Source organism: Ostrea edulis, chromosome 8, assembly GCF_947568905.1.
Source record: "Ostrea edulis chromosome 8, xbOstEdul1.1, whole genome shotgun sequence".
Taxonomy (NCBI): Eukaryota; Metazoa; Mollusca; class Bivalvia; order Ostreida; family Ostreidae; genus Ostrea; species Ostrea edulis.
This window is the reverse complement of record NC_079171.1, coordinates 36,377,979-36,400,864: the sequence shown is the minus strand read 5'-3', so window position 1 is coordinate 36,400,864 and position 22,886 is coordinate 36,377,979. Positions and strand designations below refer to the sequence as shown.

Here is a 22,886-nt window from a genome sequence, read left to right as displayed (position 1 = left end):
GGCAATGCTGACGACTATTCAGGTTAATGTGAATCCAAGGAATAACTACTGGAACCGCGTTTTTGTGTGTGTTTTTTTCTTTCATATCGACGTTTTATTATTAACAATACCCATTTTCATTCAAATGTCGATGCGTTATGTCCCAGTGAACACGAAATAAAAGAAACCACATAGTCTTCCACATCTGCTTCATACTTGGATGTTTTATTGAATATATAGAAAAGACAAGGTCAAGCTAAAAACTCAGCGTTTCGACAAACGGAATGACTTCAGTCTCTCCACCGCCAATTCAACTTTCCTTATTTATGTAGCAATACTCCATTATCACCTGCATATTATTTTATTTTTGTAAACTTTTTCCATACGCTAAAGCATGTTTTGCATATATGATCAATTTTAAAACCGGGGCAGGTTACTGACATATAATTCCAATATTATTTATTACAATTGTTTTGATTGGACAAAAATAAAGCTGAACAAGAATTTACACATCAATAAATCCGAAAACGCGATGTATACATACACGCCTGAAAACAACTAACATAGTACGGGGAAACTATTCAAACTTTTGCAAACGTTAATAAAGTGAATGAATTGGAATTATAAGAATCAAACATTCATTTTGCTTCGCACTTTTATTCAGTTTGTGAGTAAAATGTCCGGAGTTTACTCATCGATAAATTCTTCAAAAAGAATGTTTAATCCTATAATAACTGAATGTTACAGCGGTTTCGACGGTCTCGTTTAAGTCAGCATTTCGCAAATCCCATGGTCGTTGTAATGATCTAGTTTGTAAATGCAACCTGTTCTGACGAATGCTACCTGACGTGTTATAGTCATTGTTAGGCCGTTCTTTACACACCGATTTTAACCACGGATTACTATTAATTTTATATTCTTTATGGGATTGGTCACTATCATTATTTTCGCTTTTTAATTGGGTTCAATCTTATTCAATCAAGCTAAATCTATAAGTATGGCTTCGGCAGTAGTGTCCGGTTAACATGGGATGCTTACTCCTCTTTGACACCTGATCCGACCTCTGGTGTTTGTTTCATTAAGACACAGTATATGTTAAACGTACGGTCACTTTGACGTGAACATATGCGAGCGGTTCCAGAAATTTGTCTTGCCGCTTACACAATTGCCATTTACGATGTTGTCTGTAAAAGGGTCCGTGTTTGCAATTTTGTATCATTTATAGGATTTATGAAATTGATCATTGCTCGTTATTTTCACTTCTTCATTGATATCAGCGTAATCATATTTTGCTAAATTTTAAAGAATGTATGTGTGTTGAGAAAGAAAACCTGAAAACAGAATGTGTCTATTTCAACAAGGAACTAAATTCATGAAAGTGATCGAAGAACAGCTGAAGTACCACATGTACAAACTTCAACGTATGTACGACACTCAGAACTGTACCAAGTAAATTGTGCCAACACTTGCCGTGGCACGATGCCTCGGTTTCATTTTAAAGACTCGCGACTCTCACTTCTGAATGTCGAGTGTTCGGCGAAGGAACAGTCACTAACCTATTTCACGCCCACCATGACACGAGTGGAAATCGAACTCACGACATCCCGGATACGAAGCAAAAGCTCTAACCTATGAGCTGTCGAGGCTAGTGAAAGATTACTATATTGTACTATTTTTATAATATCCAGACACACTCGGTCTGAATCTTTTAAGCGGTTATAAACTGCAAGAGGGTGTATGCCCAATCTAATTAAAATTAGATGTTGGATCCGCTCGCATACTCGCTACACAAACATCTAACAACATCCCGTAGAGGGTCACGTCAGAGGTCAAATTCGATTGACCAATGAAATCACCGCTGACAAAATCGTTGCATGTTTGTTGAAGCCGATAAGTCTAGAGTAATACCAAATTTGACCTCTGACGTGACCCTCTATGGGATGTTTTTAGATGTTTGTTTAGCGAGTATGCAAGCGGATCCAACATCTAATTTCAATTAGATTGGTGTATGCCTTACTTCTAGTCATATATCTCCGCTGATGGAATCTGTGTAGTGTTCCTTTTCAAATATTGTTTACCAGATGACACAAGACAAAACTTCATTAGAACTAAAACACTGTTTCTTCACATTATTGTAGTGAATGCTATTCAGCGAAATATATGCCTTATTCTCGACAGATCCTATCGGTAAATTCCACCTCCTCGTGTGTGACTCTTCTTGGAATGTTTTACAGGACGTACGTCATACCTGTAATTACTTCCTGTAGCGGTTATGTTCCTTAAACTCTATCATGGCTGACTTTTCATTTCTAGATAACAATACACATCGGAAAATACACAACAAAGGATAAAAACGAATATTTTTTAACTTCAAACATTTAAATTTTTCCAAAAGAAATTCAAATCTGCATTGCGTTTGTACTATATGGATTAAACGACTGACGTATACTTTAGAGACAACTTAATCTGTTTTCAGTGAATTCACTCTGATTGACTTTAGCTGATAATACGATTGTCTTGTTATCAGATAACTGTACACCTACTACACTAAGGCGATTACAGACATCCAAGGAATGTTAAAAGTGAATTATAGAATTCTCAATAGCAGCCACTTTATATATATATGCGTGTTTGAATTTTGAAAAGCATTATCTAAAATATAATTCTTTGAAAACATCAATTTATTCAAATCTGCGCGAAATTCTTTGTGCAATTCTCTGTATATCTAATGAGCTTTTTTCTTGAAAACAATTCTCCAATTCAGCTTTCAATTCTGGATAGCGAGTCGTTTTCATTAAAATACATTTAAATTCCGGAAAATTTCACACTTCAAAAAATTTACGGTATGCAACATTGACCGTGCTTACTTTAAATTCCTTCTGTATCTAAAATGTATTAATACGCCTTCTAATGTATTCTTACGCCTTCTAATTTTCACAATGGGATTTTAAAACTGATTAAATATTAACATACACTATATAAGAATTATACCGTACAGGTATCTATCTGCATTATACTACAGTCATGTTGATATCATGTAAAGAAATAGAAACAAAATATAATCCAAACTTTTTCTACTGTGCGGCGCCATGTTGTTTTTGGTCGTCCATGTTTTCTTTTCCCTTCTGGATCCCAATGTGATGTAACAGTAGGAGGTTGTCTCCGTGTGTGTATTCCCACCTACTTGCTACTTCCTCACTAACTGGTGTAATTTTTGTTCTTTGTGATAGGTCTTCATTTCTCACCCGATCCTCCCATTTTATCTTCATTGTTCTTGTTTTGAATTTGTTCTGGGATATCTCTATCATGTTGTCTAACTTGTTCATTTCCCATGTTTCACATCCGTATAACAGTACTCGAAGTATAAGTGTTTTGAATAATTTGAATTTGGTTTTCCTTCTAATGAACAGTGATCAATCTCATAACTCCTATAATTAATTACAAAATAGAGAGTTGGGCAAATGGTGGCAAATACGGACCGTGTATTTGGAACAGAAAAATATCCATTTATCAAGGTGAAGATAACGAACAGTGATCAATCTCACAACTCCTATAACTTATACAAAATAGATAGTTGGACAAACACGGACTTCTGGACACACCAGAGGTGGGATCAGGTGCCTAGGAGGAGTATGCATTCCCTGTCGACCGGTCACACTCGGTTATTGCTGGTTCAAATTTTCTTTAGCCTGATAAAGGTGTTCCTTGCTTTTTAAAGTACTCCCTCCCCTGGTGTTATCACTGTTCGTTACCTTTCATTCCCGTCTCTCTCCCAGAATACACAATACGTAGAATTGGAAAATATTGATATATTTCGTACAGTGTACATTTAAATGTCCACGATACCCCTTGCTTGTCGTAAGAGGCAACTAATTAGGGTGGTCCTTCGGATGCGACCGCAAAAACCGAGGCCCCATGCCACAGCAGGTTTTGACACGATAAATATCCCGCCCTGCTCTAAGGTCGTAAGCGCCGAGCATAGGCCTAAAGAAGTAGGTATAGTGTCTAAAGTCATCTGGCCCAAAATATCGATGATTTCACTTGGACCTCAAACCCTGTCATTCAAATAAGGAATATATCAGCAAATTCCAAATCCGCTCAGTTTGATCAACAAAATGATTTGTGTCATATGACGAGAGCTTGAAGTTGGCATAAAATTGCAAAAATGCCATTTTCAATGAAAATATCCACAAATTCAGGTGGTTCTCCTTTCAGAAAACATACAGAGCATGCGTCGAGCAAATTCATATTCAAGCATGTTTTTCATCTAATAATAATACACAATATACATCATTTGACAGTTTTCAGGCTTATTTTTAAAAAAAAGAGGAGGGAAATGTCTTATTCATGGTGCAATAATCCTATTCAATTAGGAACATCATTCTGATTTTGTTAACATAGTATAACTGGTTTATACTCTACTTTCTTAAAACGCTCCTTAAGGTTAATTCCAGACACATTTTATTGAGAGAAAATCTTTAGGCCTCTTTATGTATACAATCGTACCTTGTTTTTTTTTTTTTTTTTTTTTTTTTTGCAGCCCTTGACCGGCTGTGGTGACGTTTCCGTATGAGTGAAAAATTCTCAAGAGAGAGATGTTAAACATTGAACTGTAAGAGTTCTCTAGCGTGCCATACCTACTGTGATACGGGACATCCGTTTTCAAGACCATATCCGAGGACCCGTGGCATTCATGTTGATTGATTGTATGTTGTTTAACTTTTTCACTCATATGGAGATGTCACTGTGACATTCACACCTGATGCCGAGCGTTTGGCGATGGAACTGTCACTACCTGTTTTAACTACTTAGGTCTGTCGTGGCCGGGATTCGAACCCCGACCATCCGTATGCTGGGCGAACGCTCTACCACTAGACCACCACGGCGGTAAAAACTATATATATGTAGAGAGGATACAATTCCGAATAAATACCATGCTAGTTCATGTATAAAAAACTATAACTGTATACAGATAACCTAATATTGATTGATATTGTCATCTTCGTAGATCGTGTATATGAATATTAAGTGCAGGTGCGCGGTAGTTATAGAAGAGAACACATCAGTCCAGAGCATTACCAGACAACGACAATGAAGATGATAGATGTATTGTTGTTCCTTATCTTTGTACATCCAATGTTGACAACCATGAATCAATATCTGTTTTCACGCATACAAACTATTCCGACCAGTTCTTGTCAGACTGTCAGAAATAATTCGTTCTCTTTGAGCTACTGTGTTCAACTATGTGTGTACCATAGTCACTCTATACATGTAGTCAGCCGCAACACTGTTACAAAGGAGTGTGTTTGCTGTAATTTGCCGCTTTCAGGACCTGCTAAAATTGGCATGGATTGGATGTCTTTTAGTACACGTAAGTATTGTATATATTACTTCTTAAAACTATTGTTCTAGGTCTTTCTAGTACTAAGCATGTCGTTTTTCCTAACAAGTAAAGGAAATGTTGAAAACCTAAATGTCATAAAAAGGTGAAGATGACAAACTGATCAATCTAATAATTTCTGTAAGGCATACAAAATAGAGAGTTGGATAAACACGGACCCCTGGATATACCGGAGGTTGGATTCCCGGTTGACCGTCCACACCCGTCAACAGCCCTATATATTGATCAGGTAAACGGAGTTATCCGTAGTCTAAACCCCAGAAATAGTGTAAGAAGAACGACCTAGCAATTAGTATGGGAGACATTAGGCAGCATTTGTTCCAATAGCATTTTATACTGGCAAAATAAATCGTTATCATGACCATAGAATTTCCAAAATGCTGAAGTTCAAGAAAGGGGAAGACAAAGATCAACTCCCACAAGGAATGCAAAACAGAGTTGGGCAAACACGGACCCCTGGATACACCAGAGGTTAGACCAAGTGCCAAGCAGGAGTAAGCATTCCCTGTCGACCGGTAACACACGCCGTGAGCCCTTTATCCCGATAAGGCAAACAGAGTAACCTGTAAGCAAAATTGGTGCGCCACAAACGGCACAACAATTGGCGCGAAACAGCGCTTGATCCATTGCATTTTGCAAATTCTATGGTCGTGATAACGATCTAATTTTCAAATAGAACCTATCATTAGCTTAAATGCTGTCTGCACGGGTCTCATACCGACTGTTTGACCATTTATTGGCACACTGATTTTGACTACGGGTAACTCCATTTACCTGATCAAGATGTAGGAGTAAGATCACTATAGTTCATACGCTCCATAAAAAAGGAGAGTAATCACCATTAAACGCTTTGTCATGATATACGGTATGGGGCGGATCCAGGAATTGTGGTTACGGGGGCGCCACTTTATGTGGCAGGGGGTCTGGGGGCCACCGGAAGCTCCTGGATTTTACAGGTTTTATAGAGTTTGAATTATGTTTCATATTCAGTCATTTGTACTATTTTCTATCATTTTTTATAAGGTGAAATGAATAAAAATGACGCAAATCTTAAGGGTTTTTGGAAACAATTAAGTTCTCCCAATAAAGTATTTCAAGAAATCGAAAGATTTTGTTATTTATTTCTCCGGAAGTGGAAGAAATCATTGCTTCTTTTATCGTTTAGTACATTTTCTAAACAAGATACCACGATTTACCTTGAATTTGAAATCTTAGGGGGTGGGGGCGGCTTAAATCCACCACTGACGTTAACACTATAAATAACTTTGAACTATGGTTCTGAGCGCCATCTGTAGGTCAAACTTTGTGGAAGTTCCCTAAATCTTGATATGTCAAAAATGAGAAATTCTCGAATGGGACGTAAAAATTAATATTCAAAGAAAACAAACACCTCAAATTCCACTCCCAAACTACAGAAAATAGTGCAACGAATTTCGTAGACACAGGTTTTGGAAGCAGAGATAATACGGCAAATACTTTATGACTTTACTATGATGCATCTATCCATCTTTAAATTTTATACCAGTATCGGGCATGTATATTACATGTGTGTTTCTTATTCTACGTAAACTGAAAACATCCTTTCTTTGGGCGGGTGTATGAACATTAACTAAACGAGATAAAGGAATATTGGATTTATTTTAAATTCTAAACTTGTTAAAGTACGTCCAAAGATTACAAATAGTGATTAATCTCATAAGTCATATAAATGATAAAGAATGAAGATTGGTTGATTACGGTCCTTAGGCAGTCAGGTTTTATCCGAAAGACATCCCCATTCAGTTGCCTCTTACGACAAGCAAGGGAAATTGAGGACCTATTCTAAGCATGATCCCAACGGGTTGAAGGCATAATGAAATGTTGCTACATAGATATGGGAAGCTAACAGTGACCCAGCTGAGTTGGCCATAAAGTTGAGTTGTCCATTCATTGATAAGATCTATGTTGCATAGAAAATTAAGAGTGGACTAACATGGACCTCTGGACATACCAAATCAGGATCAGGTGTCTACGAGGTGCAATCACCCCCTGTTGACCGGTGACAGCGGCATTGACCGCAATATCTTGATGAGGTAAACAGAGTAATCTTTAATCAAAACCAGGGTGTAACGAAGGGCCTATAACAATCGGTATGAAACATGTCAGACAGCATTTTATCCAATGATAGGTTGTATTGGTAAATTAAATCGTTACAATCATCATAGAATTTGAAAAATGCTGAGTTTACACGAGACTGTTGAAACCCATGTAATATCAACATACTCTACATAAATATGGGAAGTTGACATTGGAGAAGCTGAAGTACGTGTTCCAATTTTATTGAAGAAACGACAGTCTACGTTGACATCAAGCTTATTCATTAATTTATTGTGAGGAATAGTCGTACAAAGTGTTGGAAAGTAGTACGTTTTGATGCTGTCGTGTTTTATCGACTTGATATATAGATATATACATACATGTATCTCATTTCAGTCACGTGTCCAGAGGGATACACTACTAGCCAATGTGAATATTCTAAGATTTGTTTGAAATACGTTTCCACGAGTACCACATATCCGAAAGCGATGAACAACTGCAAACGAGATGGCGGAGATCTTATTCGAATAGATTCAAAGCAGAAATTCGATATCTTCAAGGCATATTTAGGTAGGCTCTACATTTTGCGTCAGTTATAGTAAAACTTCATTATACGGATACACGAGTTAGCAATCAAATAAAAATGCAGTATCCATATGCCTGGTATCACATGGGTATATTTGTTTGAAAAGTAGTTTCGAAATATTTTCAATGTATCATAAACGAATACCTTACATAAATAAGTGAAGATAATGAGCAGTGATCAATTAAGATAGGAGTTATGAGATTGATCACTGTTCATTATCTACATTGTTTCATCCACTGTCTCGGTTCATTTTAATGTATCCCGCGGGGATCCAGGTTAGAATAGGTCCTCAGTACCCCATGCTTGTCGTAAGAGGCGACTAAATGGGATGGTCCTTCGAATGAGACTGCAAAAAACCGAACCCCCGTGTTGCAGCAGGTGTGGCACGATAAAGATCCCTCCCTGCGGCCATAAGCGCCGAGCATAGGCCTAAATTTTGCAGCCCTTCACCGGCAGTGGTGACGTCTCCATATGAGTGAAATATTCTCGAGAGGGATGTTAAACAATATTTAATCAACCAATCAATCATTTTAATGTAGATAATATCACACAGACATTTCACTGCTGGTTATTTAAGAGTTCAGATTAAATGAGTTTACGTGCAAGATGAAGAAAACGAACAGTGATCAACCTCATAACTCCTATAAACAATACAAAATCGATAGTTGGAAAACACGGACCCCTGGACATACCAGAGGTGGGAGCAGGTGCCTAGGAGGAGTAAGCATCCCCTGTTGACCGGTCACACCCGCCGTGAGCCCTATATCCTGATCAGGTAAACGGAGTTATCCGAAGTCAAAATCAGTGTGCGAAAAACAGCCTAACAATCGGTATGAAACACGTCAGACAGCATTTGACCCAATGATAGGTTGTATTGACGAACTAGATCGTTATAACGACCATAGAATGTGCGAAATGCTGACTTCAATCGAGACTGTTGAAACCCCAGTACCATCAACTCGTTTGTCAGTAGCTTACCTCGATTTAAAAACTGACCACACACAGAACAAGTTGAAATGAGGCTTTGCACAATAAGATCTAATAAATATCCGAGACAAATTAGGGAAAAGGATATTGGATATGATCTTTGTTTTTAGGTCACCTGAATTCATTCAGGTGACCTATTGCTATCTGTTTTTGTCCGTCGTCGTTCGTCGTGCGTCGTGCGTTAACATTTGAACATTTTCAGCTTCTTCTCTGAAACCCCTGAACCAATTTCAACCAATTTTGGCATATAGCATCTGTGGGTGAAGGGGAACAAAAATTGTGAAATTCGTGGTCCCTGCCCCCCTGGGACCTGAGGGGTGGGGCAAAAACCATCAAAATGAGTGTAATTTTAAAAAATCTTCTTCTTTACTCCTGGACATCAAGAAGCCAAACTGTGGGCATAATTATAATGAGCATTGAGCCCTCTACCAAAATTGTGAAATTCATGGCCCCTGGTGCAGGGGTTCTTGTGTTAGGGGGGGGGGGGGGGGGCTCTATTGGTCATATAGTGAAAATGGCAAAAACCATCAAAATGAGTGTAATTTTAAAAAATCTTCTTCTTTACTCCTGGACATCAAGAAGCCAAACTGTGGGCATAATTATAATGAGCAATGAGCCCTCTACCAAAATTGTGAAATTCATGGCCCCTGGGGCAGGGGTTCTTGTGTTAGGGTGGGGCTCTATTGGTCATATAGTGAAAATGTAGAAATTCTTTGAAAATCTTCTCTGTCTCTGGGTATTAAGTAGACAAACTAATAGCATGGTAATGATGAGCAAGGATGCCTCTTTATACCCCCCCCGGGGGGGGATACTGGAATCCGTCTGTCCGTCCGTCCGTCCGTCCGTCTGTAGACGCAATGGTTTCCGGGCTCTAAAGCATTATCCTTTCCATCTACTGTCACCATATCATACATATGAACTACCCATGGGATGAAGATGTTCCCTATCGATTTTGGGGTCAAAAGGTCAAAGGTCAAGCACACTGGACATCGAAGTAGCAATATGGTTTCCGGGCTCTAAGGTGTTATCCTTTCCACCTACAGTCACCATATCAAACATATGGACTACCCATGGGATGAAGATGATCCCTATCGATTTTGGGGTCCAAAGGTCAAGGGCACTGGACATTGAAGTAGCAATATGGTTTCCGGGCTCTAAAGCGTTATCCTTTCCACCTACAGTCACCATATCATATATATGGACTACTAATGGGATGAAGATGATCCCTATCGATTTTGGGGTCAAAAGGTCAAAGGTCATGCGCACTGGACATCAAAGTAGCAACACTCAGAAAAGAGGTAGTTTATACCTATTACCAACACCCTTTGGGAGATTGGGGTAAGCGGGGGGTATTCTTAGTGAGCATAACTCACAGTACCTCTTGTTAAAATTTGTGAAATTCATGGCCCCTGGATCAGGGGTTCTGGTGCTAGGGTGGGGCTCTATAAGTCATATAGTGAAAATGCATTATTTCTTTGAAAATCTTCTTCTCTGTCCTTGGGTATTAAGTAGACAAACCAATAGCATGGTTATGATGAGCAAGGATGCCTCTTTCAAAATTGTGAAATTCATGGCCCCTGGGTCAGGGGTTCTGGTATTAGGGTGGGGCCCTATTGATCATATAGTGAAAATGCATTTTATTTCTTTGAAAATCTTCTCCTCTGCTGCTGGGTATTAAGTAGACAAACTAATAGTATGATAATGATGATCAAGGATGCTTCTTTCAAAACTGAAATTTATGGCCCCTGGGTCAGGGGTTCTGGTGCAAAGGCGGGGCTGACCACATAGCTATTCAATGTTTCTTCCACCCAAAAGTAAAATTCTTATATTTAAACACAAACCTAATTCAAACATTGGAAGGTTGTTACATGATACTCAGGTGACCTATAAGGCCCCTGGGCCTCTTGTTATAATAAGTTGTAAAATTTTAAGTTTTCTCAGGCGGAAGGGGACAGAAAAGTCGTCATCATGCATAATCCTTTAAAAAATTAATTACCTTTTACTGTTCGCTTGCTATTCTTATTTCAGGATCTTCCATGGTCCAGGTGTGGGTTCAGGCGGTGAAAGAGGATATGGTATGGAAATTTCATGATGGAACGTTATTCCCAATCCCAGATTATTGTCCCATCGTAGAGTCTAATGAGGTTACAGAAATTCACTTCCGGTACAAAAATGACGACAATATCTACCAAGATGCCCCACCTTCAAACATGTTTCACTACATGTGTGAATTACTTTAGGAAAAATACAGCTGAACTACATCCGTATTATATTGTTGTATGTGGCTGATATCACATTTCACTCAGTTTCACAAATAGTCAAAATAAAATAAACATCATGAAAAAAAGTGTCGTTTGTGCATTATCCTTTCCAATGCTACAATATTCAGCATTACTTACTACTTACTATAATACGATTTGCGTGACGTCAACAGCGCGCCGCATGTGCACTGCATACTTCCTTTCTTTACAAAACAACCTTTACCCTTCCTTCCAGTGGAATAGAAAGTAAATCTTAGAACGGAATCTGGAACAGCGACAACAGAGACAATGCTCACTGACGTCACATTAACTGGTGTAATAGCTATCCGTCTCCTGAAGCAGTCCTCCTTGCTAAATACCTTGTATTGAACTGATGCTACATAAAGAGTGTATTAAAAACCACAAAATTTTTAATTCAACTGAAACTTTTTCCAAATTTATAGAAACTGTCAAAGCGATTTTTAAAAGTACGATAAGGACCGTTAGTTTTATTTCACGAGCCTGTTTACTTTTATAGAAAAGTGAAGATAACGAACTACGGTGATCAAACTTATCAGTGATCAGTAGCTTGCCTCGATTAGAAAAAAAAGATCATACGCAGAACATGATATCGCGTATCGAATCAGTTGAGAGACATAGACACCATTTATACTCCGCAATTTTGAAATAGGGAACCCGTATACGAGCAAAAAACTCTGGCATTACGTAGCTCAGGTTTTGTGATTGGATAATCAAGGAAATGTCTAATGAAAAACACATCTTAAGTGAACATGTCATTTATTATCATGATCAAACAAATGACGTAATAAAACAAGTTCAAACAAATTGACGTAATCGACCAAAATATACGAAATTAATTGGCTGGGACAACTTAATACAAACAACCGTTTACTAATGACTAGGTTTGTATATGAGCAAATAAACATGTAAATTACACAAATTGATCCCAGCCAATATAAATTTAAAAAACACTAATAATATTATAAAGGTGGCGCACAAAAAAGGACACAAAGCTATGAAACATGCGAACAAGTTGCATGTAAATTGCTGCACCACCTCCACATGCAGGTGATGACGGTCTGAATGTTGCTACATATATTACGATCTAGTTCGTCAATACAACCTATCATTGAGTCAAATGCTGTCTGACGTGTTTCATACCGATTGTTAAGCCGTTCTTGGCACACTGATTTTGACTGCGGATAACTCCGTTTAACTGATGAGGATATAGGACTCACGGCGGGTGTGACTGGTCGACAGGGGATGCTTACTCCTCAGGACTAGGCACCTGATCCCACCTCTGGTGTGTCCAGGGGTCCGTGTTTGCTCAACTATCTATTTTGTATTGCTTGTAGGAGTTGTGAGATTGATCACTGTTCGTTATCTTCACCTTACATAGATAAAGGTTTGCGGTGGAAACTTAAGTCATCTTGTTTTTCAAAATGTTTCGATGTTAGTTTGCTATTGACATCTATATTCCATAAAATATCCAAATATGAAGCAGATATGGATGACTCGGTGGTGCCTTTTAGGCCGATTTCACTGGGATATATCGGACATAAGAATGAACATTGATGTTGTTAATAGATATATACCTAAATGAGTTGAAGGCCACACCTAAAAGCCTTTCACAAAGACGTTGCAAACAAAAATATATTTTTTCGACGATCATTCTAATTATATGAAAAGATGAACATAAAGAACAGTGATCAATCCCATGATTCGTATAACGAATACAATAATAAGATAGGGACTCTTTTTGATTTTCGTATAGAATATTCAAATAGAATATATATATGCATTTATTATATACTTTCAATTTCATCTCTTCTTTTTTCTTTAAAAGTTTGCGGGCATATATCGTGTGATATATGCCCGGAAACATTCCGGCCCGCAAACATTACGTCACAATCAATACACAAGCAAATTACTACGTCGTTAATTTTCAAAGTTTTCCATCTTTTACTCAGTTAAATCAATAAAGAAATTGTTAAAAATAAATTATTGATAGTTTCTAAATGAAATTATATAATAAAAAGGTTATAGACATTGTGTAGGAAAATATGACGACCTCGTTTTTTGTCGCGGACGGACGTCGCAAGCTCGGTCCGTCTACGCGACAAAAAACTCGGTCGTCATATTTTCCCATACAAAGTCTATAACCTATAAGTATATTCAACGAAATATATGCTTATTCTCTACATGCAGATCCAAACGGATGATACACCTTATTGTGTGTGATATATGTTGGAAAATTTTACTAGGTATGTTTAGTTGCTGAAGAAAGTATGATCCTTTAACTTCACGACGGCTACATAATTGAATTCATCACGAAAAATAAAAACGACTGATCTTGTATCACTTCAAAAGTTTAAATTCTACAAAAGAAATTCGCATCGCGTTTGTACTCTATGGATTAAAAGACTGACGTATGCTTTAGAGACAACTTAATCTGTTTTCAGTGAATTCACTCTGATTGACTTTAGCTGATAATACGATTGTCTTGTTATCAGATAACTGTACACCTACTACACTAAGGCGATTACAGACATCCAAGGAATGTTAAAAGTGAATTATAGAATTCTCAATAGCAGCCACTTTATATATCTATGCGTGGTTGAATTTGGAAGTTTTACTTATAATATATCTCTTTGAAAACATTAATTTCATTCAAATCCTTATGAAATTCTTTTTGCGATTTTTCTGTATGTCCAATGAGCTGTTATCTTGGATCTCAGGCATATAGCTCTACAGAGCAACGAAAAATGAGAAAGTTTTAGTTTTCAGTTCTGGACAACAAGACATCCTGATTAAAACAGACTGCTTAAAGCAAAATGCTTTCTAAATTTTACTCTTAATTAAGGACTAGATACAAGTATTTTCAAAACCCATCTCATATTTAAGAAAATTTAATATTTTGAAAAATGAACAATATTTTGCACGGACCGTGCTTGGTATATTTGTCCTTTATTTCTAAGAGATATCAATACATAATGCATTCATACGTCTTGTAATATATCCATACGCCTTCTAAACCTGTTCAATGATGAACGTACTTTATATGAACATACAGTATGTGATAGAAGTAGGTTGGTAAGTGGATTGTATATGGATGTCTTTTTTTTTTTTTATATATTTATTCCATTTCACAATTCCATTTAAAGTTAATCCATTGCTTTTGCCTTCCATATATTTTTCAATTGTAAAGATAATCATATCCTTATGAATGCAATGTCATAAAAACTGCGCGTATGAATCATAATACCTTTAGCAGAAAATTCTACGACTATTTTGGCGATTGGGAATTCTGATCAAATGAACGTTGAATGTAAATATAAGGAATCTGTTTCATTTTTCAAAATGCATTAGGGTATGAACTGCCACGCCTCACCCCTGTATACTTTTTAGGAACTTTAAACCGCTTTATGAACAATGCTGGCTTCAAGCAGTGCAGATCATGTCCTCAAATATTTCAAAAAATGAATTTGTTTTGCAGGAGCACACGCAAACTGGGGTGGGTTTTTTTTTTAATTAAAAAGGTTCAATATATATCCCGTGAATTTTACCTTTCTAAACAAAACTAGTGCTACAACAGCAACTGTATACATACAAGAAGTACATAAAGATCAACAGATGAACTTTAACTTTATGGATAAAGTATTGCTAGATTGATTGATTGTTTTGATATTTTCCGCCACACTCAACTATTTTTCAGTTATCTGGTGGTGCCCAGTTTTTGTTGGTGGACGAAGGAACCCAGATACAATGTATCTAGGAAGATACACCGACCTTCCGAAAGTAAACTGGGAAACTTTCTCACTTACCGGTGCGAGCGGGACTCGAACCAGCGCCAACCAGAGATGAGAGGCCGTGTGATTTTGAGCGCGATGCTTTAGATTTTTCTTTTATGATTTTTTAAGAAACTCGGAGTCAAACAAATGCTTTAGGGGTCGGACATCTCATTATGCATACTCTACCCAGAGTTATCGTTCCCGCTACGCTTCACTAATATACTGTACCTCTGTCAACGTCTAAAACGTTTATCAAAATGTACTAAAACTAACTTAGCATATCAAACTGTAATGATAATATCTAATCAAATCAAACACTTGTCTGAATTTTTTAAAAACAGTAGATGGTAAATATGAGACACCTGGGCGAATGAAAAGGTTTATACAGATATTCATTATTCAATAATACTAGAATAATCATGGAATTTGTTGTTTTTGTAAATCTACTTTAAGATTGTGGATTAGAGGTGCGATAATCAAAAGATCTAAACATTGCACCATATGACCTACGTAACTTAGTGTCTTGTCCAATCGATGCCTGTTGACCCACTAAACTCAGTAATGATGGGGAAAATCATTGGTTTAAAAAACATGAACAAAGAGCACTGCTTGTGGGTTTTCATTTTACCCTGTGGATGTTTTACCCATAGGTAGCCTGTGGTAGAAAAAGTTAATTTCGACCCCTGTTACTTATAGGAGTTATGAAATTGATCACTGTTCGTTATTTTTGCCTTTCATGGGTAAATATATATATATATATATATATACACGTCGTAGTTTTACCACATGAACAAAAAGAACTACTAATAATGTTACGCATGTGTAAATCGTAGTTAAGTAAATAGTTACTTCTTAGTTTAGTGTTTATGATATCTTTATAACATTTGTCAAATGATGGCAGATTGTAAACATTGGGAATTGGGAAAATGACTTGAATGAGGTGACTTATCTTACCTTTAAAAATATATTCCATTGTTTTATAAAGCATCTAGTAAACAAAAATTCAAGATTACATAATGGAACAATAAACTGATCTTTGTTTCAGATGATGTATAAATATTCTAGTACGTTCCCAATGTTGATTTTGAACATCGCAGTTCTTTTAACACCTGGTGTTTAAAGTTCCCCAGCTGGTTGAAAAGTACAGTGATTCTTTGGATGCAAAAAAAAAAATCAAATATATCATTGATATATGCCAAATAATGAAATCCACAAATCTGTCGATGGTAGATGCGTTTTAAAAATGAAGGTCACAACTTTATACATGCGAAATATAAATCATTTGTAACCGAAACTTCTTATCTAGAATATCAAATCCAAAAGAGATTTGAAAGTTCATGATCACTTGCTTGTCTCGACGAAACATGAGTTTCAGCATAGGTATTGACACGATTTGAGCTTCAAATTTTATTTTTTTTTTCATTTTTAATGTTTGAAAGGTATTTCTAATGGTTAGTGTTTTGTATTATTTCCTTGCATTAAATTGACACCTGTGATCTAGAATGTATATTTCATTGACACATGTAACCTACATTGTTCTAGACCTCATGTTATTTTTGGGAGTTGAACTATGTTCAATCTCCCTGGGTCATCACGCACTTTTCTGCGCAGTAATTTGTATTGATTTGTATAGTGGTCGTCAGTGGGGGTTCTGTGTCAGCTGATTTACTCCTAGGTAAATCAACATAAACTTTTATAAACATCCGCCATTAAATAATCCATGTAACTTTTCTGAATTAATCTAATTTTGATAATTGACATGTAAATAAATGCAATGATATTGTATTCAAATCAATTTGAATACAAGATTTCGATCAAATTGATACTGATAGACATAGAAAAATAAAAGATAAGGTTGAAAATTGTCGTTTGTAGCGCAGCGTCACCTATAAACATTGATAGGGAAACGAACGACAACTGCACACAAGCCCTATTGACACCGTGGCGCGAAATATCGAATATGGTGCGAAACCTCAGAAAATTTACAAGAAATAACTCTACAACATTGTGTATGTGTATATATTTGGGATTTTTTTAATGTGATATAAAAGATGCTTGATGTTACATGTAGATTGAATTAAAACACGTCATTCCCAGTCAACAACTTTCGATTGGGATCGGAATACGAAATAAAATTTCTTATATCCGGTGGCAAAGTGAAACTGCTTCATGCTTCAAGTTATTGAATTACGTAGTAATTGCACGTTACACATTAGAGAACTGTTCCTTTTAATAAAGAAAGTAACAAAATAGATACAAAATGAGTGTACCTTATTCATTACTGTTACCGAGCTTTCGTCGACTATAATCTCGAAATGGCGTGTTTCGCTGCGCTTGATGACGGTAAGGTCCACATTTTCTACGTGAGTAGTGTGATATTTGTTTATGAATTTTTTGCGCATACATGGTATGTCTCGACTAGGAATAATGGAAACTTTCTCACCTATGTATGTAAAGACATATTAATCTCTATTTTTAAAAATGTAGAACACTTTTATCAAATGACAATGTTTGAAAACGCTTAGAGCCCCGATGTCAGAATTTCCTTTTCCAAGACATCAATATGTCAAATTCATTATCCTTTTTGAATAGTATGTACCATATTTTGTACCAGTTATCCATTTTGAATCCCCTATTACAATGGGATTTTGCTGCACTCTCTAATGTTTGAGTGGATGTCATGAGTGTGTGTCAAACAGAAATTTTAAGAGCATGGGATAAGGTGCTGCCATGTATTACTTCACTATCAAAGTTTAACCCAGTTGCCACAATGTTGAATTTATGCTGCAAAAAGGATTGGAAATTGCTCTGGTCAAAACACATTGTTTATTTGTCTACTGATGAAAGAGACATGAGGATTCTCCCTCACAAACTGAAAAAAAAAATAGTTATGGATCTTGTACATGTATAGTTTATTAATCACTATAGATTTCCAGCATCACAAGTCTGATTCCACTATATGCTTTCCATACTGTCAGGTTCATTCACCCCCTGTTTGAGCCACAGTATAATATCCCAAATACCTTGGCAATAAATAACATTATTTGACTAGTGTTTCATTTTTAGCGGAGTTGCGATGAAGTCGAACTCGGCTTATGATCTGATGAAGTGCCTTTGGGCGGGCAGGCGGGCACGCATCAACATTTCATTTCCGCACCATAGCTCTTGAGCAAATTATATGATCTCATTCAAACTTAGATGGATTGTCACACTCAGTAAGATGAGGAAGCCTATCGATTCTGGGGTCACTAGGTCAAATATCAAGGTCACTGGCTATAAATAGACTGAAATTTGGAGAAAATTTTGTTTTCGGCACTATAATGTTTTAACAAATTATAGGATCTCAATTAAACTTAGATGGATTATCACCCTTGATGAGACAAAGAAGCCTATTGATTTTGGTCAAGGGTTAAAGGTCAAGGTCACAAAGGATTTAAGTCGGCTGAAATTTATGTACGCAAAATTTTGCTCCCTGCTTGATAATTCTTGAAAACTTTTCTGCCGGTTCCCTCTATGCCCATTCCTTGCGCAACTCAGCTTGTGCATTTCCGATGCCCGACAATTTTTAATTTTTTTGCATTTCATTTATTTTGAGTTATTATACAATTATTTTCCATTCCATTGATCCTCTACAGGACTGTAGTATACTCAGGTGACAGTTTAGCATATTGGACTACCTTTTCAAGTAATGAATCCTTAGAATTAGCTATAACTAGGATTAAACTTGAATGTATATATACAGGGGAAAAACTTCTTCATAACTGCAAGGCATTGATAACCATATTGATTTGAATGTTTGGGCCATAATATGTGGTCACATTTTTCATGAGAATATAAAGGGGTGAAATTCTAGAAAACAACAACACGACTTCAGTTACTCAAGGAGCGTTGTGGTCCATGGGCCTTCCATTATCCATGTTTGCTGTTGTAACGCTTTGAAAAACAACAACAGTTGATTTGTATCTAAAATCATGATAATATTCAGTCATTTATTCCCCTCCCCTTCCAGTGCTGTCTGTTCTAACTGAATTTCCACAATGTTCAACTCCCACGAGTACTTTAAGTACTTTGATTAGTAAGGAGATGACATAATGACTGCATCATTGTTTTTCAAGATTATACTAGAGAATTCAGTCTTATTTAAAAATACACTGGAATTCTTCTGATTAAAATGAGGCTTTGGTTAGACACTTTTAATGCATTGTGGATTTTATTATGATTGTTATAAGGATTTAGTTCGTCAATACAACCTATCATTGGGTCAAATGCTGTCTGACGTGTTTCATACCGATTGTTAAGCCGTTCTTGGCACACTGATTTTGATTACGGATAACTCCGTTTACCTGATCAGGATATATGGCTCACGGCGGGTGTGACCGGTCGACAGGGGATGCTTACTCCTCCTAGGCACCTGCGATGAGATCAGTGACAAGGAGGAGTAAGCATCCCCTGTAACCTATGAATTACCATAGCACACCTATTGTTTGGTTGCACTCTGATTTTGACTACGGATTACCCCGTTTATCTGATCAAGATATAGGGCTCACGAAAGGTGTGACTGGTCGAAAGGGGACATTAACTTTTTCTAGGCACCTACTTAATTTGGTATTTCTTATAGGAGCTATGAGATTGAGCAATGTTCGTTATCTTCACCTTCCATACAAAAGTTTTGCATATAGTACAGTTTAAGATCGTGCATCAGTCAATAACTCCAACTATCAACTGGTCAACATTTTTTCGTGAGTAAAACAGCCACTGTTCAATATTTTTCGCATCATGAAACATTAACTGGTGATTATTTTTTCATGACAAATGTATCCAGATAACCTTATATTGACTGATATTGATATTGTCTTCTTTATAGATCGTGTATATGAATATTAAGTGCAGGTGCGCGGTAGTTATAGGAGAGAACACATCAGTCCAGAGCACCATCAGACAACGACAATGAAGATGATAGATGTATTGTTGTTCCTTATCTTTGTACATCCAATGCTGACCACTATAGATAATCATCTGTTTTCACGCATAGACATTATCCCGACCAGTTCTTGTCAGACTGTCGAAAATAATTCGTTCTCTTTGAGCTACTGTGTTCAACAATGTTTGTACCATAGACACTCTATACATGTAGTCAGCCGCAATACTGTTACAAAGGAGTGTGTTTGCTGTAATTTGCCGCTTTCAGGACCTGCTAAAATTGGCATGGATTGGATGTCTTTTAGTACACGTAAGTATTGTATATATTACTTCTGAAATCTATAATTGTGTTTCCCATAATATCTTACACCTAGACTAGAGTTTTCTATTACATCTTACACCTAGACTAGAGTATCCTATTACATCTTACACTTAGACTAGTGTTTTATTACTTCTTACACCTAGACTAGAGTTTTCTATTACATCTTACATCTAGACTAGTGTTTTCTATTACATCTTACACCTAGACTAGTGTTTTCTATTACATCTTACATCTAGACTAGTGTTTTCTATTACATCTTACATCTAGACTAGTGTTTTCTATTACATCTTACACCTAGATTAGTGGGGTATTTTTTTTTTTATATTATTTTTTTTTTTTACATCTTACACCTGATTTCAAACATTTCGGTTGAGCATCACTGAAAAGACATTATTTGTCGAAATGCGCATCTGGTGCATCAAAATTGGTACCGTATAAGTTTTACCTAGACTAGTGTTTTCTATTACATATTACATCTAGACTGGTATTTCTATTACATATTGCATCTAGACTAGTGTTTTCTATTACATATTACATCTAGACTAGTGTTTTCTATTACATATTGCATCTAGACTAGTGTTTTCTATTACATATTACATCTAGACTGGTATTTTTTATTACACCTTACATACATTTTTTTTTACATACATTGTTCTAGCGCATTCTAGTACTAACGATGCCGTTTTTCTTAAGAAATCAAGAAAATGTCGTGCTCAATTACATAAACTTTGATCAGCTGTAGGTTAAGTATCAGAAATTAAGACATACGAGGACTTAATATATAAAGGTATATTTCATCTGTCCAAATTGAAATACAACACAACTTATTAATGTATTACATTCACTTCAAGCAGCAGGGTGTGAGTTTTCCTCTTTTCAGAGGAAATCCTCTGATTTGCTCGATTTTTGAAAAAAAAAAAACACGCTGGATTTGATCTATAGTGGCAGAAAATGATATTTTTCCAGGTAGGGTGAGGTGTTTTCCTCCCATTTTGACCAGTTTTTCTCTGATTTCTGAGGAATTCAGTTACATCCCTGAAGCAGCCATATAGCTTACATTTGTCATATATACATATCTTGTTTCAGTCAAGTGTCCCCAAGGATACACTACTCACCAATACACATATTTCAAGATTTGTCTGAAGTATGTTTCTGTGTACGTCAAGTACCCGGATGCGGTGAACCACTGCAATGCAGATGGCGGGGATCTTATTCGAATTGATTCTCAACAGAAATTCGATATATTTAAGACCCACTTAGGTAGGTTCCTAGTTGTTGTTTTTCATCAAGTATAGTATTACGTCATTATGCCAATAAGCGAGTTAGCATATTTCAAGAAATATGATCCGTCTGTTACGAAATGAGTATATTAATCATATTTGATTATAACAAACAATGACATGAAAAATAACACGATATTAAGTAATTAAGATATATGATGTTTTGATTATTATTGTTAGCGTAATGATCATCATGAACACGGTAAATAAAATCACTACTCTAGGTGTAAGATGTAATAGCAAGTAGTAAGGTTAAATGGAAATATGGTGCCGTACTGCAAAAATGTTGTCACGATGAGGGGCACTCCATTGTCCCGAGTTCATCCGTATAGAAGAGGTCTGATTCTACCTACATCTGGTGATATCTATATCCTTTACATGGGATGCTTACTCATCCAATGCACTTGATTTCACCTTTCGTTTGTCCAGTGGTCCGTGTTTGTCCAACTCTTTATCTTGTATTCCTTATGGTATCTGAGATTGATCACGTTCGTTATCTTCACTTTTCATATCATACATATTACGATTATTTACATAATAATTTTGACTACGGATTACTCCGTTTACCTGATCAAATATATAAGGTCCAAGTCGGGGGTGACCGGTCAACAGCAAATGCTTTCTCCTAGATACCTGATTATATCTCTTGTGTGTCCAGGGGTCCGTGTTCGTCCGACTTTTAATTTTGTATTCTTTATGGAAAATATGAGACTGGTCACTGGGTTTTTTTCATTAACACAGGGATTTTATGCATCTACTTCGATAAATATTTTATTAATACTTACAATCTTGTGGTTATTTCAGGACCGTTTGTGCACGCGGTGTGGGTTCAAGGGAAGAAGGAAGGAACGGTGTGGAAATTCCACGACGGAACGCCCATTCCAAACCCGTATTACTGCCACCTGTCTCTGTCAAATTCCCAATCAGAAATTTACATTCGGTACAACAGCGTCGCGAACGCATGCGTGGATGCCTCACTTTCACATATGTATCATTACATGTGTGAAATAGTTTAGCATGGTGTGATTATGCTCAGCAAAATATCACAATGTGATATTGGAATAATTTTCATTGATAAAAAATAAATTGATTAAAATTTCAGCTAGCGTTTATTCGCTTCCGTAATATTCTGTCTAATAATACACATTGATTTGCATCATTGTATTTAGGAGATGCGGTCCTTCTTTTTCAACAAGAATGGTGTGTACCACGTATTCAATACCATCAAGGATTAAGCATTCCAGGTTGGCAGGTTGCATCCTCCGTGAGGCGTGACCAAG

At 36.6% G+C, this 22,886-nt stretch overlaps 2 protein-coding genes across 3 annotated transcripts; both read left to right on the top strand.

Moving 5' to 3' along the window:
• The first annotated feature begins 4,497 nt into the window (after positions 1–4,497).
• On the top strand, positions 4,498–22,639 carry LOC125663154 (uncharacterized). 2 transcript variants are annotated; one of them, XM_056145979.1, is made up of 4 exons: positions 4,498–5,013; positions 19,975–20,314; positions 21,413–21,586; positions 22,411–22,639. In XM_056145979.1, the coding sequence occupies exons 2-4, from the start codon at positions 20,032–20,034 to the stop codon at positions 22,620–22,622; spliced, it is 669 nt and encodes a 222-aa protein (XP_056001954.1). In that variant the 5' UTR covers positions 4,498–5,013; positions 19,975–20,031; the 3' UTR covers positions 22,623–22,639. The 2 variants fall into 2 exon arrangements, with proteins under 2 accessions (XP_056001954.1, XP_048751416.1); XM_048895459.2 differs by lacking the exon at positions 4,498–5,013 and having other exon boundaries at positions 19,939–20,314.
• LOC125662568 (uncharacterized) lies at positions 5,002–11,379 on the top strand. The gene is made up of 3 exons (XM_048894816.2): positions 5,002–5,353; positions 7,856–8,029; positions 11,061–11,379. Exons 1-3 carry the CDS (start codon positions 5,071–5,073, stop codon positions 11,270–11,272), a joined length of 669 nt encoding a protein of 222 aa, XP_048750773.1. The 5' UTR covers positions 5,002–5,070; the 3' UTR covers positions 11,273–11,379.
• Positions 22,640–22,886: the final 247 nt, after the last annotated feature.